This window comes from Anopheles moucheti, chromosome X (assembly GCF_943734755.1).
Source record: "Anopheles moucheti chromosome X, idAnoMoucSN_F20_07, whole genome shotgun sequence".
Classification (NCBI taxonomy): domain Eukaryota; kingdom Metazoa; phylum Arthropoda; class Insecta; order Diptera; family Culicidae; genus Anopheles; species Anopheles moucheti.
Window position 1 is genome coordinate 5,817,643 of NC_069142.1, and position 17,883 is coordinate 5,835,525.

Below are 17,883 nucleotides of genomic sequence, written 5' to 3' on the forward strand. Positions count from 1 at the left end.
ACCAACAAGTGGTGAAGGTGGTGTAGCATAGGGAGTAGAAACTCTTTTCGTGTAGGCTGTTTAAATCATCATCTTTCACCAACTATTGGTTCTCGGCACAATCAACTCCGGTAACTTCGGGACCCAACGACGCTTCCAACTTCAACCTGAACCTGTTGTACACAGCACGAAGTTATATCACTCCCTCTCGCTTCCAACGAACAATGCTGCTACGGGTAGTTAATAGTGGATGACATGCCAGGTTTGTCCTCACCCGTGTTGGCGTGTTCTTTGCTGGAAGTTTTATAATTGTCACTGTTGTGACGACCTTGACTTATATAGGCACCGGTGACGTTACGGGTTTTATGTTTTTAGTTCCTTTTTTTTCAAGGTTTTTGAAGGTTCCATTTTCCGTTCGAAATATTCTTGCGTGATGCAACTAGTTTTCACTGTGGAAAAAACGTTTTAATATGGCACGGCAATGGGTTTTTGGGGTTCTTTTCTTCCCACCCTCCAGAGCCTTCTTTAACTTGAGTACATCTTCATGCGTGGCTTATTTGTGCAGTAAAATCAAAACGAGTCATAATCACATCAATCCTATCGTTAACCATTCTCGATCTCTGTGTCTTCCGGTGGCCGTTACGTTCGGTGTTGCCAGGTAGAGGAGTGACCGATGACGTAATCGGTCGTTAATCGTTATTCGCTCGTTCCCTTCGTACCGGGTTGCTAACAATGCGTATGCACTAGTCACTGTGATTGGAAACATTTTCACATACCTTCGAAAACAAACCATTGTTCGAGACAATTGGGGTGGGGGTTGGATGAACCCTTTGGCTTATCATCACATGTTTCTGCTTTAGCTGTGTCACCGTCGTTATGGGATGAGCTAATGTTTAGCTCGGTGTCTATCAGCCGTGAAGTGCCGCGTGTGCAGGATGTGTCGGAAAAGCACAGCACCCTCAACATACTGACGCGCGAAATTTAAATACCGATGGAATGAATTAAACCTTTACTGAGTAGATTTTTCTTTTATTTTCCCCACCTAAACAGGTATATCCCGTCCTCCATGTAAAATATCAACGCGTTCCACAATGACAGGCCCGACTCTGTGTGTGTGTTGGTGTGATTATTTCCTTTTTTTGTTTGTTTGTTTGAAGCTGCTGTCAAGACTTTCCGGGACTTTGCCTGCCAACTCGCGGCCAAAGGACAACGACCAGACGAAATTATTGATTCTCGGCGTCTCTGGCACACAAAAAAAAACCCTCACGGGTTCGAAGTTGCACAACACAACACCATCGGTAAATGAAAAACCGAAAGAACACAACTTGCCGAAAAAACGAAACATTAGCCAGGAATGGAACGGCATTTGATTTACCCGCACCCGGCTGCGACGGGTTGCGTGAAGCGGTTTGTGAAACAAAGATGGAGTGGGATTTTTTTTTTAAACATTTTTCGAATGCTTCCTACTACCTGACGCTTTCCCTATGTGTATCTCTCTCTGCCTTTGCTACTCTGTTGCCAAATGCTGGTTATTTGGTAATTTTTGCCACATTGGTTTCGTTTTTGGGACCATTTCTGCCGTTGAGCAGTTAGCATGAACTTGTGTGGTACTATCATGTTTGCTACTATTAATACTTTTTATTTACTTTGGGTTTGTATTTTATAGAACCTTCTAAGCCTACAAACCGGCTGAGGGATTTGTATACTACAAGAACTATTGCTCTAATGCTGAGTCTTGTAATTCTTGGAGATATTCGGGAGTTCAAGGTGTGCCACTGATGTCCACTCTCTATGACAACCGAGAATTTCTTTGTGGGCGATAACTCCACTCTATATAATAACTCTATTTGTAAATTTTGTAAACTATTAGAATTGTTCTAATGTTCTTATAATTGTCCATGGAGTTCTTGGAGAATTCCTGGAGTTCATGCTGTGCCACTGATATCCATGTCTGTATCTCCACTTTCTATGACAATTGAGAATTAGAGTCGTTATAGCTAAATATTGCCTCTAAGACATAAATGTTTGTCTGTAACGAGTCTGCAATGAGAAGGCATTGATGAATTCGATGCTCTGTTTAAGATCAGTCAACTCTCACTCAGTATTCTTCACAGATCACCTCCTGCCTATCAGGAGGGTATAAAGTAATGAGATCTTTGAACAGATTAGATACTCTGTTAGGTCTTTCTTTTATATTTCTCTCCGTGCTCATATATCCAAATCTCCAGATCTCCAAACTTTGGTTGAAGATCTGCTGCGTTTGTCATCAAATTAGTTCCAAAAGGTTCTTAGTTCCAATTAAAACTTATAATAACGTACTTCTAAAAACACACATCGAAGATGTTTAATCGGTGACAGAAATTCGAACTGTTAATGGTAGAGTAACTGTAGTCTTCATCCCGGCCGAGGTCACTCCACACTGCGATCCCATGCCGTTCGGGTCCTACCCCTAGTATTAGCCTCGTGCAAAGCCGCATTTCGTCAGCTCATTTTTTTTGTTACCCAAACAACCGTGACGAAGACTCACACACGCACAGCTACCCCGTCAACGTTTCCCGATTCTTGCCCACCCGGATAGGCAATCGTGGAAAATGAGGTGCATCGTATCGTGCTCATTTTCACACCACCCTGCAAACAGTGACGTGATGCGAAGCAACGAGCCGTATGTATATATGTGTGTCTGTGTGTATGAGTGTATGCATTCATTTTGTTTCCGCGTTTATAATAATTTGATCGCTTCATGAATTATAGCGATCCCCGTACCGGGGAGGAGCGGAAGAAAACGGTCTGGTTGGGAGTTCCATCATCGTCTCCGTACTGACGCCAACCTTACACGAGACGGTGATGGTCACTTTTAGGTTGGTTCATGAAACATGCACGTTTCAATTATTGCCCCTCCCCCCCCCCCCTTCCTCCACCATTTTTCGCAGCCGTGCTTGCAGCATTGTTGATGAAGGGCGGGAAGGGTGGAATATCTGCAGTTACGTCTTGGCGCTTTGTGATGGAGACTCGCTATCCCCAGAATGCATCCCAGTCGGCGAGTTGCAACAGGTATTGAAGGGAACCGGTGACCACCGATGCAGTACCGTATCTGACGGTTTTTGGGAGCGGTACCTCAAGATACCTCCAGATACCTCCAGATACCTCAAGAAGCACTTTACCCTCAACCAGGGGCTCCGGTCGTATGTTTTTGTTTGGTTGGGTTTCTAATTAATTTACATACCGTCTTGTCGGTCCGTACGTACCGTGAAGGTGAAGGATAGCAATGTCTGGACGAGTCACCGTTGTTATTTTGCGGCCGTGCTGGATGTTTTGTTGCTTGAAGATCAATCAGCTCGATTGTGTGCCGTAAAGCATGGATCTCCCAAGTGCTTGCGGCGTGTCCCAGATTGCTACATTCAATGGGAAATCATCAACCGGGTCTGATTTGCATGTCGTTGGCTGCGAGACTCGTGAAGATATTCTTGACAATTTTCCGTCCCTCCCGCAAACAAACGCCTCCACAAGCATCAGAAAATCAGACATTTTTTAACCAGAACTACACCAATTCCCGCTCGAAGAATTTTGCCCGTATTTCTGGTACGGGTCTGGTTTTGCTTAACCTGGGAGCACTCTTTTCTGTGCAGCAAAACACTTCCGAACCACACTCGGTGAAGCACTTGATTTTCTGCAAGATATGACAATATATTATGTCTGTGGCCCGGTTCTGCTACGGACGTGGCCCGCAACAAACCGAAAGCAAACGTATGGTCACACACACACACACACCCAAACAAAACAAAAAAAGCCCCCCCAAAATAAGCGAAAGGAAAACTAAATTGCTGGCAGCAAACCTAAAACCATGTCCCGGTCCTAAGTTACCGGAGGGCCACTATCGCTTCCCTAGCTCGCTCTCTCATTCCCTTTTAAATGAACAGGTGAAGACGAAAAACAGGAGGGTATTCGAATTTCGAGTTTCGCAAATGTCAGGAAGCGACATGAGCACCACGCGGAAGTAACAGGTCCGGCAAAATCTCCCCAAAAACCCACCCCACCCCCGCACTTCTCATCCCCTCTCTCTGCGGCGTGTCCCGAACAGCTGCCAGCAAACATGCGCTATGCGTATCCGAATTACGGTGCTACGGTGCGATGCAGATGTATGTAAATTAAAATGTAATAAAATTTGCATAGCTCGCCCCCCCATTCCACCCCCACAGTGAATGTTGGTCGGTTTCGGAAAGTCGGGTTTGACGGAAGATTGATGGATGGTTCGGGGCCCGGGTTAGATGGGTTTTCGGGTTCGTTTTTTTTTGGGAGATGGGTTTTAAGCGGGTACGGTGAGGGATGGCGTGCGGTCGGGTGGTGGTTGGTGGGAGTTCGCGGTTTGCTGATGTGCTGTCTGGCCGGTGTTGGAAGTTGTAATGGATACGCTTGGAATCGCGGTGCTGCAATACAGCAATCTCGTACTTAGTTTAGGCATTACCTGCCAGAGAAATTCCTTGTGGAGGAATTCCAAATTCAGCTGTCATTCCTAAACAGCTAGTAACTGTTTGATGAGTGATGTAAACGTCAGGTACGGTCTTGTTTCAAAATAGCATCTACTAGCTGTCAAAGTGTAAAATGACATTTCTTCCCAGACATCCCGCATGCTGACGTAATAACAAACAAGACTCGTATGTCTAGCGTTGTCGGGTCGACGACTCTAGTAGTCGCAACGCAAAGGGAAGTGGATGCTAGCTCCTTAGTCATAGAGTGTAGTGTCCCATTCAATGAAAGTAAAAAAAAGATTTTAAGTATATGTAATGATTTGCCAAACGACAGTGACGGTTAGATGTATATGTCTAACGTAAATTCAGATTTCTTTAGATTTTAAGTTATGCATTAGATTTGGACCTTAATTTTGGAAACAATGTAATGCATTAGTTTGTAATCATCATAAATTAGACAACTGCATCATCTGTCTTCTCGCTCTCCCATTCTCTCTTTCTCTTTATGTTCTCTAGCTTGTTCTTCTGAGTTTAAGCAAATACGTGTGTTGTACCTCTGCACTTGACGCGGAGGATACGTTGCGTGTGAATCGGAAATTGAAAGGTTTCCGCCCACTTGCGTCCAACCTCACCTCACTACCAACCCCTCTTTCTTTTTCTCTCCACACCATACCCCCACCCGCGTTGGTGCTAGTGCGATGGATTAATTTCTTCCAACATAAAGCCAGCAGCGGTTCTAGCCGGACATTGCAACCGTTGTGCAAGGGCGCGCTCAAATTGGACGCACTCACGCGCCCTTGGAAACACGGCGAGATAAATGGGATATATGCCACGATTAGAGGGTGTGGGGGCTGTGGAGTGGTAGCATGCGGATGAAACCAACACCAAACACCAAACAAAAATGGAAGGGGGAGGGGGGGGGGGAGGCCCTTTCAAACGAGCGTGGTCGTGCAGCATTAATTATGGCAACGTCATTATTTGCGCTACAAAATAAATAATAATAACCTCAAATCTAAAATACCAACGCGGTACGGTGTTCCCGTTGAAGGCGAGAAGCAAGGGTTTGCTGTAGTAATAAAACATTGGAACATTATCAAACCGCACACATACCCACTACATTGATGCGCAGCACGCACCAACACCGTTTTGGAACGGCCAAACGCATCCAAACGTAGTTCGCTTTTGGTTGGTCGATTTGTTTTCGGTTTTTTGCTGTTGCTGTTGCTTTTAATTTTTCTTAGTAGGGCAAGGTTTCAATTTGCTACCGATAATTGAAAGGGACCTGCCCAGTGAAGGGGTGTTTTAAGGTACTACATGCACTCCCGTACGCACCTCGGGAATGCAACCGGAGGTGATGGAATGATTGTTTTGTTGCGAATTCTGTTTTTTTTCTTTCTCAAATTAATCGGCAGCCCTCGAGCCGGAACACGTGGAATGGGGTAACATTACCAGCGGGAATTATGAGCACAGCACAGCTTCTGTAGTCACGTAGTGTAACAAAAGAACTAAACAAAAGGGAAAGAAATAAAACACTAAGCAAAGGCACAACCTGTGTGGGAAGGCACGCGTGTGCGTCGGTTAATTATATTGTCGAGTTAATTGAAACATTTAAAGTACACACACATATTAAGCGGATGCGGGCAGGCAGAATGGAATGTGTGGTGGTGGAATTATTAGCCACAACGATGGTGACGACGGTGTAAGACATAATGTTGCGTTGTTGTTTTTCATTACTTTTTGCCTCCACCGTTCCTGCACGGTGTGCTGCAGCTTTGCAATTACCGTGGGGTCGGGTTTTTCGTATCTCGGGTGCCACCACCGTGAAGGGTGGTGTTCCCTTGTTAGCAAAGAAGCTGCTGCCCATTAATCAATCAATTAAGAACATCGTGTATGCGTTACCATTATCAGAGCAACACGTGCTATTCGCTTTTGTTCTTGTTGCTTTTTTTCTCAAGATCTCTGGCGGTACGTCAAGACAAGATGTCTGTAGGTACGTCGGAAGTGATGTCGGAAACCTAGCTCAACTAGGCAGTTGCGGTGTTTGATAAGCTGAAGAGATATATTTTACATAAAGAATTAACAAAAACGATATAATGGAGTCAAATTTGTCTAAGATCTTAAGCAGAGGTACCTTAGAATACTCATTTGCAAGATATCTAGAGATATCTCGGGATTGATAATGGAATCCTACTTCACCTAGGTATGTGTGGTATTTGATGAGCTGACGAGATATGTTGTACTCCAAGAATCGTCCAAGAAGAAATTATTGTGTTGAACTTGTCCAAGATATCCGGATATCTCGAGGTACTTGGATATCTCGAGGTAACCTAGCTCAACTTGGCAGTTGCGGTGTTTGATAAGCTGTAGAGATATTTTATTTAAAAAATTAACAAAAACGAAGTAATTGGATCAAATTTGTCTAAGATCTTAAGCAGAGGTACCTTAGAATACTTATTTGGAAGATATCTAGAGATATCTCGGGATAGGTGAAGAGCTTATGTAGTAGATTGATGATGAGATCTTTAACAAGAATTGAGTAAATGTTTCAACTAACCATGGCTTTTAACAAACAAAAGCTGTCAAGTCAACGTTTATTTTATGCTATTCTGAACTCTGAACTTCTGATGCTATTATTTATTGTGTCAAATTAAGATTCCTTCAAATTATTTAATTTCTATTAGAACACAGCATAACAACGAACTAATCGTTGTATACTGAAGAGCTAATGTCCAATGAGGAGCGATTTGGTGCAAGAATTGTGTTAAACTCAAAGTATTTCAGCTTTACAAGCAAGGCAACGTCTACGCCTTTAAAAAGAACGTTTGCTCTCTAACCCCTATCACCATTAGTAGCTGAAGCGGGCGAGCACGCATGCAGGGGCAGGTGTTGAAATAAAAGACTTTGCTTTTTTTTTGCTTCTTCCCTTTTTCGCCATATTTTCCCCGGCCAAAAATTTGGTGTGCTGTAGCTGCCACTCTTTTCCTTTCCCTCCTTCCCCGGTGTCAGCCATCACTCCTCACGCCGCCAACACGGTCGGATAAAGGGTCGTCGTACATTGCATCCGCGCACACTCAACGGAAGAACATTTGCGGTAGGTCACGTAACCTGCCGGCCGTCTTTAGACGAATATCGGTACGTGCTGCCCTGCTACCCATCCGCATGGGGAGAGTAGCCGAAAATTTTCCACCAGCTCGATGAGTGTGTGTGTGTGTGTGTGCGAACACCCCCTTCTTTACTCGACCGTCCTCGTGCTCGTTGTGCCCTATCGTCCTGACCTGCTTTTCCGGCAGCATTACGTTATCGCTGCTTGAAAGGCATCCGCAAAAAGAAAAACCCCACCCACTGCGATCGATCGTCCGGATTTTTCTTGAACGTGTTTTTTCTCCTGCTGGCTCTTTCCATCCTTTCCTCCCCCGAGGTAGAATGAAATGAGCGAACGTTGGCGTTCCAACCACGCAAAACGGTTCGATAGCTTTTGTTTGATGTGTCGTTTCATTTTTTCCTCTAATGTTTGCCATTTTCGTCTGGCGTTGTAGAATTTTCAGTGACAATTCTGTGGGTGTCAATTCATGAGAAAATAAAATCCCACCCCTCCGAAGTAGTAAACAGTGTACACGGTAGGCCACAATGGACAATGTTTTATTCACAGTTCAAACCCACGGAAACCTTCCAGGCAACCGTGCTGGGGCACCGCTACGTGCAGAAGACTGATGTGCATTATTTATTTACTGAAGCGCAGTAGCTTACATTGCAGCTAAGCTTCGGCACTACCAATCAGCATCCTTTCCAGCAAGAGCGGTGAGTTTTCTTTGTTCGGCTTTCGGAGGTAATCTACGGCAAATGCAATGCCGAATAAAATAAAAAAAATGGACCTCGGTGAGAGAATACCGTACGAAGGGATAAATTAGGTTTTATTAAGCATTGCTTATTGACATCCAGTCAGCTGACAATCTTCTTTGCATTTGAAAACAGTGAGGCTGTCGGTAGATATAAGTGGAAGGATAAGTTTTATATTTCTCAATTTACCTATGTTAAATCCTGTTGGCTTTGTAGCAAACCCAGTAGCGCTTAATTTACAAGCCTGTTTGAAGTTAAAATTCCAACAGAACTAAACTCGACAGTATTGTTTTCAAAGGTACGAATATCCTAGATCTTCAGCTTCCTAGAAGAGATCGTCCAGCTGCAATTCCATATCGTCCGTGATACTTAATGTTGGGTTTGGAAATCTGTAAACAAGCTTTTATGATTCCCAAAATTAACAAATTTAGCAATCGCTTACACTAAACTGAAGTTGTTACACTGATATTGATTTGAAGTTGCAGTCTTTCACTTTAAGGGAGATGCTGCTCATATCTTTCTGGTGACCTATAAGATCTCAGATCTGATCTAAGAGAATCTCAGGAGAAGTATTGAGTTTATTATGTCAAGAATTAGATTTCACCAGTTGTATCCCATGCTCCAAAACGTCACATAAAAAGACGTCTTTCCGCGGTCTTTTCGGGGACGAAAAGACCGCGGAAAGACGTCTTAATAACACCTCAACGGACCAACTGTCATGGCGGCCCAAAACATCAACCGCTGTACAAAAAATTGTGCCGCAGCAAAAATTATTTTTTGTGCCGCTTTTTTCCGAGCTTTTTTTGTGCCGTTTTTTTCCTTCGGTCATCTTTCCCCAATGAAACCCTACAACAGTCCGGTCCGAATGCAAGCAGCTATTTTTAGAATTGAACTTGTGTATGTCTGATTGTGCAAATGTTTCTAGCTCTTTATTGAATTGTCCTATGCGTCTGTTTTGTTTGGAAGACGACTGTAGAGCTATAAAAGCAACATCGGTGTAGTGGAATGGAAAACGTATTGCTGTTGTATTTCTTCATCAACAAATCGCGAAAAATGCGTAAAATTGATGGTGTACGTACTACCCGATAAGCGTTTTGATGTATTTATGACCTCGGCCACGAAAAATGTGTTTTCTTTATATGGTTTAGGATAAACACAGTGCGATATTTGTGAATCGTTTCAGATACGGTAAACGCTTCCGATGATGCCATTTTACCATCTGACTATGTGGAAAACCTTTCTCCTTCGAAAAACTGCATCGAATCGCCAATAGGTTAGAAACATATCCATGATGTGTTATCAACTAACGGAGAATTAGAAAATGTTTAATGTTTTGCAAACCGAAGTGTGTCATCGTTCCTGTATTACACAAAAAGTCATTTCGTCAAGGATAAGACCAATAGGGACAAATGGAATAATATTGTAAAAAAATGTTTGCAATCCTGCAGACCCGGTGGAAGAGATACAGCATCATGATTATACCGCATGTGTAATAGAACAGTGCATTCCTTTCTTTCAAATAAAAGCTTTCCTCGTGCAACCGCAGTGCTAAAACACGCTACCTGCAAAACGTACATGTATTTTTCATTCACGGCCTTTAGTGCCACAAAAACTACACAAACAATACCATCAGCTACACAAATTCAACATGTAAAAACAGATTTGGACTCCGAGGGTTGATGGCGTTTAGAGAATCTATTCCGACAAAAAAGCATTGCGATGTGGTGCTGGAACTATCGCTGGGTGTGTCTACACAGGCATAAGGCAACACAGTTGTAGTTCGGGATCCTTTCCTCGTTCTTGTTCATACCAGCTATCCTGTTCAAAAACAATCATTCTGTAGAAGGATCTTTCAAGCCGTCTGCTTCACTACTTGCGATCCTATTTAGAATCGGTATCAGCTCATGAAGGTGATGCAGCTACTCACGATATTTGGATAGTTTCGGGAAAGTCTCCTGAATGATATTTCGATCAAGAAAACAACCGTAATTTAAAATATTACCGACAAAAACACGTTTATTTAACTCTTTATCTTTCCCTTGGTGTTGTTTACACGAGCTTGATGGTCTTCTTCTTTGTCTTCTTCTCGAGGTTCATATGGCATGACAGCCAAAACAACGCACAAGGTACCAACATCAGCAATAGCAATGCCCACAGTTGTTGGCTTAAAATAGAAAATTGTTGAAAAATCGTCTGATTGTGCATAAAACTTGTACGATAAATTATGAAATCAACTGTTAGTACAATTTAACGTTGAATTTTCACTCAATATGCCGTACAAACGATTTTGAAATAAATGAACTCGCTAATTAGTAGTATAAACACAAAGAATCGGTCTTTTCGTGGGTTCTTTGTAGCATGGGTATATAGACATCAATTTGAAGACATTCTGTCTAAAATGTCTATCTGTCTGTCTGGAAGAAGTCGGTCCGAGAAGTTCTTAATTCGAGTTTGAGATACACCCTGAGATCTCTCTTCTTGACGTAACGACCTACTAGGCCATTTCTGCCATTTCTGGCACGCTATACTTATTTGAGATATAAACACCAGTTATTGCCAAATGCGTCTTTATACTTTCAGAGCTATTTTGGGTAATCTGGAGCTTTTAGACATTTAGGAAACTTCAAGATGATTCCTCCGAAAAAAAAACCTTTAATTGAAATCTGTATCCTTTCCTTCTAACTGTTAAAAACACCCTAAAATATAATGTTCCCAAATTTAAGCGACTCGTTCGCTCTTTCGCTCACTATCTCACTCCTTCTTTACCTGTTAGTAAATAAAGTCAAATTTAGAGGACGCCTTACAGTCTGATTCACATTGACTGACGCGCATCCGTTTCGTGCCGGTATCCGTCCGGGGACGGTGGTGCTTGGACGTGCCGTAACGATAGTTGGCCCCCGTAATTATAATTTTTCCACCCGAGCTGGTTCACTTCGGTGTGAACAGAGCCCACCGTTCATCGAAGTATATTTTACGGATAATTAAACCGCGCGAGATGCATTATAATGAGCAAAACGGTTCGAGATCCCACACTTGCAGTCCACCGCCATCATCATCATCATCATCATCACCACGTGTACCGGCATGGTTAAATGAAACAAGCTGCTTTTAACACAACAAAAAAAGAAAAAGAAAAAAAAGAAACGTAGCAGAGTTTTTCATCTGAAAAACCCCAAAGTGGAAGCCATTTTCAGCGTGCATCGAAACGAATCGAAACAAAATGAAAACCTCCCCTATTCTACACCCCCTCGTAAATGAAACGGGTTTGAGAGGAGTCAGGGCGTGGGGTTGGATGGAACAAAATAAAAACAGTAACATCGGTCGCTTTAAAGTTCTATCAACCACCATCAAAGGGATCACACTGCACGCGAATAGGCCACCACCGGCAGTGGGGAAATGCAAGGGCAAAACAACAACAACGAAAAAAGAAAGATGGTAGCTTCGGTGGCGAAAACAGAAAGCTATTTAGTCCTCAATGATACGCTTAAACACCTTCGCAAAACCTTCCATATGCATACCTGATGTATCGCGTGGCGGGCGACTGTGGAGCGGAAGTCACTCCACCACGTGGATGCACTTTTCGCGGATGCACTGACACGCCAGGCTGGAGCTGCAATGGCTGCAAAAAACACGGTGATTTGTGGTTTTATTTTTAAATGCCTTCATCGTTTTTATTCTGTCATGGTTTTGTTGTTGCCGTTGCTCCGGGTTGATGTGTTCCTGTTCCGTTTGTAGTGGCTCCACTCACTCTATACCACGCTCTTTTTTTTGTAACATGTTGTTGCCGTGTATGTTTCGGTTTTTACAAACTGTTGGCGGATGGATAATACGCGGCGAGGTGACAAAAAAAGCTATTTAAGGGTGTGTGTCGTTCAGGAATTTTGCACAGTCGCTTGGGTTTGGGCGCGTTTGAAGTAGCACCATAGCCATAGTTGGGAAGATTCGTACAGACGGTTAGTGTAGCAGCTTCTAAAAAAACATCGGTGTGCACCGGAGTGCAATGAGAAACGATTAAATCGTAATCCGTGGTTAACGGGGCTTTAGGGATACGAAGAAGGGCATGTGATATGGACGAAGTTGTGCATGATGTATCTCCATTGACGTATGGAAAACTTTCACATCATCGGGAGTTCTGGGCGACTTTCCGAGCTGTCAGTCTGTATCTATATTTGATGGTATTTTAAAAAGCTGACTTGAAAACTTGGTTTATTAGACAATATCTTGAACATCCCTCAGTCGACTTTTGACGTTGAAGAGTGTAGATCTCGTAAGGAAAATCCTTGAGGTTTACGGGTGATATTAGACATAACATTTGAAGATAGCAATGCTTTAAATGTCAACTTTAGTAGCTGATTAAGAAGGTTGTTACAGCACCCACATTACTGTTGTTGTCTATTTTGGGCATAAAATCCTCCAAACACACTTGATTAAGGGAAGATATGCAGTGAGAACAAGGTCTAAACATGGTTTTATTTGGAATTTGTGTTGAAATAGAAATAACAATAAAGTTACCCTATAAGAATATACATTCAGAGTTTGACCTTATATTCTTGAGATATTGTGAACTCGAGAACGACCATCGGTACGATTGAAACTGTAAACCTATGTGAGGAACGTTAAAGCCCCATAATAAAACACATCAAGATATCTACATCACATGAAACGTCAAATAAACAAGCGTCTTTACTACACGTATCCGGCACACTTAGACGGCAACAGAATGCAGATGGGATTTACGAGCCAAACCGTGGGCGAGAACATCATCACTACAAAAACCGAAAACCGAAACCGAAATGACGTGAGTGACGGCTTCAAGCCATCATTTGCCATTGCTATACGCTTTAAGCAGGAATGCATTGCAAATATTTCGTAATGGCTTTAAACATAAAACTGCATAATGCGTACTAAAAGCACACTACTAAACACATCTCCATCGCACCAGAGCTAAACTTATTTACGGTGCCATTTGCTGCAGCTTCGCGTGACGCGTGATAAACACGAGTGTGCGTCATGGTTGCGGAAGAATTACCAGGAATAGTGTGCATCAAGGAGCAAATGCGCTAATCGAAGTGCAAGATCTTGCTGGTTGGTTTAATGTAAGACGTTTGACCTCACCGTTTTCATCTGGAAACTCCCGGGGCGAACGGACGGGTAAGACGACGAAACTTTGACAGAGACAGATGAATGGTACAGAGAGTGAGAGCATTTCTTAAGGTTGGGGGTTGGAGATGGGGGTGGGTTCTACTTTTTCAAGTACGCTCGCACTACCCGCACACTAAACATGCACAAATAGTAAGTCTAGAATTTAAATTTATCTTTCTCTCTCCTTCTCGATACCTCGCTCTATCTCTGTTGGTCTTTCCTTCGTTATCGCCATCTAAGCAAAAGTGATCTCGTTGAATGAAACGTCTACTCCATACGACACAGAGCCAGACAAACGAGAGTCGCTAGCGTTGTCTAGCGATGTTCGGTAAGGACCAAACGAAGTGATGCTCAGGGCGCATACACTTCCTTCCCCGGCTCGGATGTTCGTAGACAACCGGAGCCGATTCCCGCCGGTACATAAGCTCGCGGTGGGTGAAAGAGTTTGGGATGGAGAGACGGAGAACCTTTTCTCCACAATGTCCGGAATGTCTACCGGAGTTTTCGGGGTGGGAAAAAGAAATGGGAACGAGAATAACAAAGAGTGTCGTTTGCTGTATGTGACTCGGTATACGATTAAGATGCTTTACCGTTTTGGCGGGACCGTTGTTGGGTGAGTGCGGCCACACCGGTAAGAACGTTTCGGGGCCGAGAACGTGACCAGCTCCTAGAGTCGGTGAGTTGCTCAGTAACTCACGTTTCTTACTACCATGTTTTGGGGAGGGATGTCTATGTGCGGGTCGTAGTGTTCATACCTAATACTCTCTTTCTGACTCACCCCCCAAACACACACACAATATCAAGACATTTCTACGAGAAGTAGTGTGTGTGTGTTCGCGGTGGTGACTTTCTTCGAACAACTTCTTTGGAGTTGGGAAGCGTTACCAGCTGAGCGTCTTCTACCTACAATGCGTCTCAACCGCTCAAGAAGAAAGAAGTTAGTTCCTTTTTTTACTCCCCTTGGCTCACAAACTTCAGCCAAGCATTCTACGTCTCAGAATCGGGTGGTACCCTTTTTTGCATTTACGACCTTCGTGCGGTCGTACCACCGAACAAGGTGTAGGAAAACCCCCTGGCGGGAAACATTCTCGGTGTTTCTATTAAAATGCTTTAATGCTAGATGCAGAATGTACGGCACCGTACGCCACTGGGTTCGGTATTTTGGATGCTGCCGTTACGTTGTTTGCGCCCGTTTGTCGCGTATGCCCGATTACTCACTACGCTGATGATGGTGTGGATGATTTAATAGCTTTAAGAAGAACCGCAGGACGTGCCCGTGACGTCGCGGGTGCTGCCATGCTCGCAAATGCAAACTCGAGTCCCGACAGACTTGGGTTTCAGTGTAATGTGTTGCTGCTGTTGGTCGTTTTCTGTTGGAGTATAAGTAGGTCTGTCGTTCACTTGACTTTCCGCTGCTCGAGCAAACGGACTGGGAAGTTTGCTTCGAACTCGTTACGTTATTGACCTAGGTTCTGGTTTTTGGCGCATCTTTACGAGTTTTAATGGAGCTCTGTGAGTTGTCGCGGTAGTGTGTTATCGTCTTATGCGAGGTATGCCAGGTGTCAGGTTTCTGCTGAACGTTCCGATCCTCCAGACAGAAACAGTCTGCGTTGCTCAAATGCGTATTGCGTTAAGGTGCGTACATTGTGGGTTCCACGTGCCTTCGGGCGGTAGACATGAACGTGTCCTATCGAAGATGTCATTTCCTCACAAAGGCTCGAAGCGGGGTTAGAGATCTCCAGCACACCTCTAGCGACAGACATTCAGACAGGTCAGTAAGCGCACTGGAAACTTATAAATAGTGTTTCGCAAGTTTATAAACACATCAGTACCACAGTTGACTGTGGCGACGAAATATAGCGCACTATCTGAAGGTACGATGGGGACCTGTCGAATCAGTGGTGCGTTGGGTTGCTTGCTGATACTGGCTACCTGCTGCACAGTTACACAAGCCGCTCACAGCACTGGACATGGTTACGAGACGAAAAGCTTCGCCCAGGCCTACCTCGAGTGCCTCAAATATCTGAACATCTCACGCCAGCCAATGCTCGCGTATGACACCACCTCCGTACCTTCCAACTCCGGCGGGAACTGCTTGTTGCGCTGCATCGGTCTGAACACTCGCTGGTGGAACGATGAGACGGGACTGAACGAGAAGGCACTGGTACGCTTCTTCCGTCAAACGGACCCGAGCTCACTAGACCAAGCGCGCACCTGCGTTGCGAAGGATTCGGACACCTCTGATACCTGTGCTGCCGCCTATCGCTCGTTCCGGTGCTACAGTGACGCACTGGGTGAGGTGATCGCTCATCCGGAGTATGTCGCACCGTGCAGGGAAGAGATACATCGGGCAGTGAGCGACTGTGCCGCGATGTTGCAAGTATCGGACGAGCAACTTACATCTTGCGTAGGCGCTGAATCATTCCAGCACAGTGGGAACACTACCACCTTGCTGAGGTGCGTTGTGCTGCGGCTGGGACTCTACGCCGACTCGACCGGGGTGATGTGTGATCGTTTGCAGCTGCTGATGGACAGTGACACTGCCCAATCCTGGACGGAGTCGCGCGCCGAAGAGGCTAAACGGTGTGAGAATGATTTGCGAGTGTTGGGCGCTGACGTGTGCCTCGTTGCGGCTCACTCTGTGGAGATCTGTTACGGTTGGATGGCATTTGGAGAACTTTGGAAGGTGATGAAGGAAGAGTACGGCAACTCAGACAATGCGGTGCTTTACGATGATGCTGGAGAGACGCTTGTGGAGGTGAATGATGCCACTGAAGAGGCACAGGAGCAACAAAACAATGATGTCTATCCTTTCCCAAAAGATGTGGAGGTATTTAGCTATCCATCAAGTTCGCGTTATCGATCACTGTTGATAGTAGCTCCAAAGTGGATTGCTAGTGACTCAAAGTCTGATGAAGACCGATCAGATAGTTCACAGGAAGAAAAGACCGCTAGTGAGGATAAACTAGAAACACACAACCTTTTAGAGAGTGATGCCGAGAAACCGACAAATCCGGACAATGCTGTGCAGCAACAAACCGTTCCGGAGGTATGAGATTTAAGTTCTACAAAAACTTGTACATCTATCGATGTTTATTTCGTGTACTATTATTATTTCAGCCTGAAGAAATGAAGCAACCAGCAACGGAACACATTGTTCACACCAGATCGGTAATGTATCCAATGGCACCCGAGCTATTTCCGTATTGTAGACAAGGTATGTCTAGGTCGAACCTTACAGTGAGTTGATTGGTCTATAACATTTTTTTCTATCTTCATGTAGTGATGCCTCCTTACGCACTACGGATGCGACGTTCCATGCCTCTACCACATTACTATCCGCATTCCATGCCAGGTAATTGTGTAACGCCGTATACTTCCACAGAAGGTAGTAATAAGAAAGTGCGATTTTTCTTATATTTCTAGCGATGGACACTCACTATTACCATCCTATCATGAAGCGATCCATCGCCACGTATCCGATGTATGCTCCTGCATATAGACCTTTCGTTCCAGCACGTTTTGTAAGGGACGTCGACTCAACTGTTTCCCAAGAAGCATTGGGCGATGCTCCAGCTGCTGAGCTCAGTGAACCTACTGTATCTCAAGGGCTAAATGAGTTTGTTTCTGAATTGGCTGATGACGATTCCACTGTCACTAGACACGAGGAACGGAGTGTGGAAGCTTCAAGTGATCGTGAGGATTCACCTACGGTTGATGAAGGTCCTGTAAATGAGGAACTTGTCGTACCAGCTCTAAATGAGGAGTCGTCTCCTACGGTTAATGAAGGTCCTGTATATGAGGAACTTGTCGTACCAGCTCTAAACGAGGAGTCGTCTGAAGCTGCCACTGAAGAGGCTCTAAACGTTGGAGGTGAGGCGTATGAAGAAACGGAACCAGTTTCCCTTTCAAATGTTGTTGTTGATGCTAGCAACGGTGAAACAGTAGTTGATGACGACTCTGACAAAACTGGGAACTCGGAAGATACTTCGGACGACAGTGAGATGCCTCTTGCCGAAGTGGGTTGTCCTGCAGAAACAGATGCTGCTGCTGAAAATCCAGAGAGTTCATCCACAACCACGGATAACTCTGTGCCAATTCCGACAACTACTGATCAACCGAAACAACCGATACATCCACAAAACGTACATCGACTTATCCGGGCAGTTCACGCTTCCAACTTGATTAAAAACATACTATCCACGATAAAAACACATTGAGGTGAATGCTACAAACTTACACGGCAATGAAATGGACCAGGAACGAAATAAATCTATATGAGCACGGACAAACAGATGAGTAGAATGTACAACGGCAGCATGTAAATGTTGAAAGTTTTGCAGTAGCCATGTACCTACAGGAATCGTACCCAGATATGGTGAATTGTTTTCCCGCAGGTATAGACTAATTTGTATCCTATTTTACATTGTGCTGTGAAATTCCTGGTAAAAGGTGGTAA

At 44.2% G+C, this 17,883-nt stretch overlaps 1 protein-coding gene across 1 annotated transcript; it reads left to right on the forward strand.

The window, feature by feature from the left end:
* Positions 1 to 15,303: 15,303 nt before the first annotated feature.
* On the forward strand, positions 15,304 to 17,644 carry LOC128306519 (uncharacterized). Its single transcript, XM_053044052.1, has 4 exons — positions 15,304 to 16,473; positions 16,545 to 16,641; positions 16,708 to 16,779; positions 16,851 to 17,644. Exons 1-4 carry the CDS (start codon positions 15,304 to 15,306, stop codon positions 17,642 to 17,644), a joined length of 2,133 nt encoding a protein of 710 aa, XP_052900012.1.
* Positions 17,645 to 17,883: the final 239 nt, after the last annotated feature.

Coding starts and splice junctions, on each gene's coding strand:
- LOC128306519 (XM_053044052.1), top strand. CDS start 15,304: ATGGGGACCTGTCGAATCAGTGGTGCGTTGGGTTGCTTGCTGATACTG. Junction 16,642..16,707: donor ATTTCCGTATTGTAGACAAG/GTATGTCTAGGT, acceptor ATCTTCATGTAG/TGATGCCTCCTTACGCACTA. Junction 16,780..16,850: donor CTATCCGCATTCCATGCCAG/GTAATTGTGTAA, acceptor TTATATTTCTAG/CGATGGACACTCACTATTAC.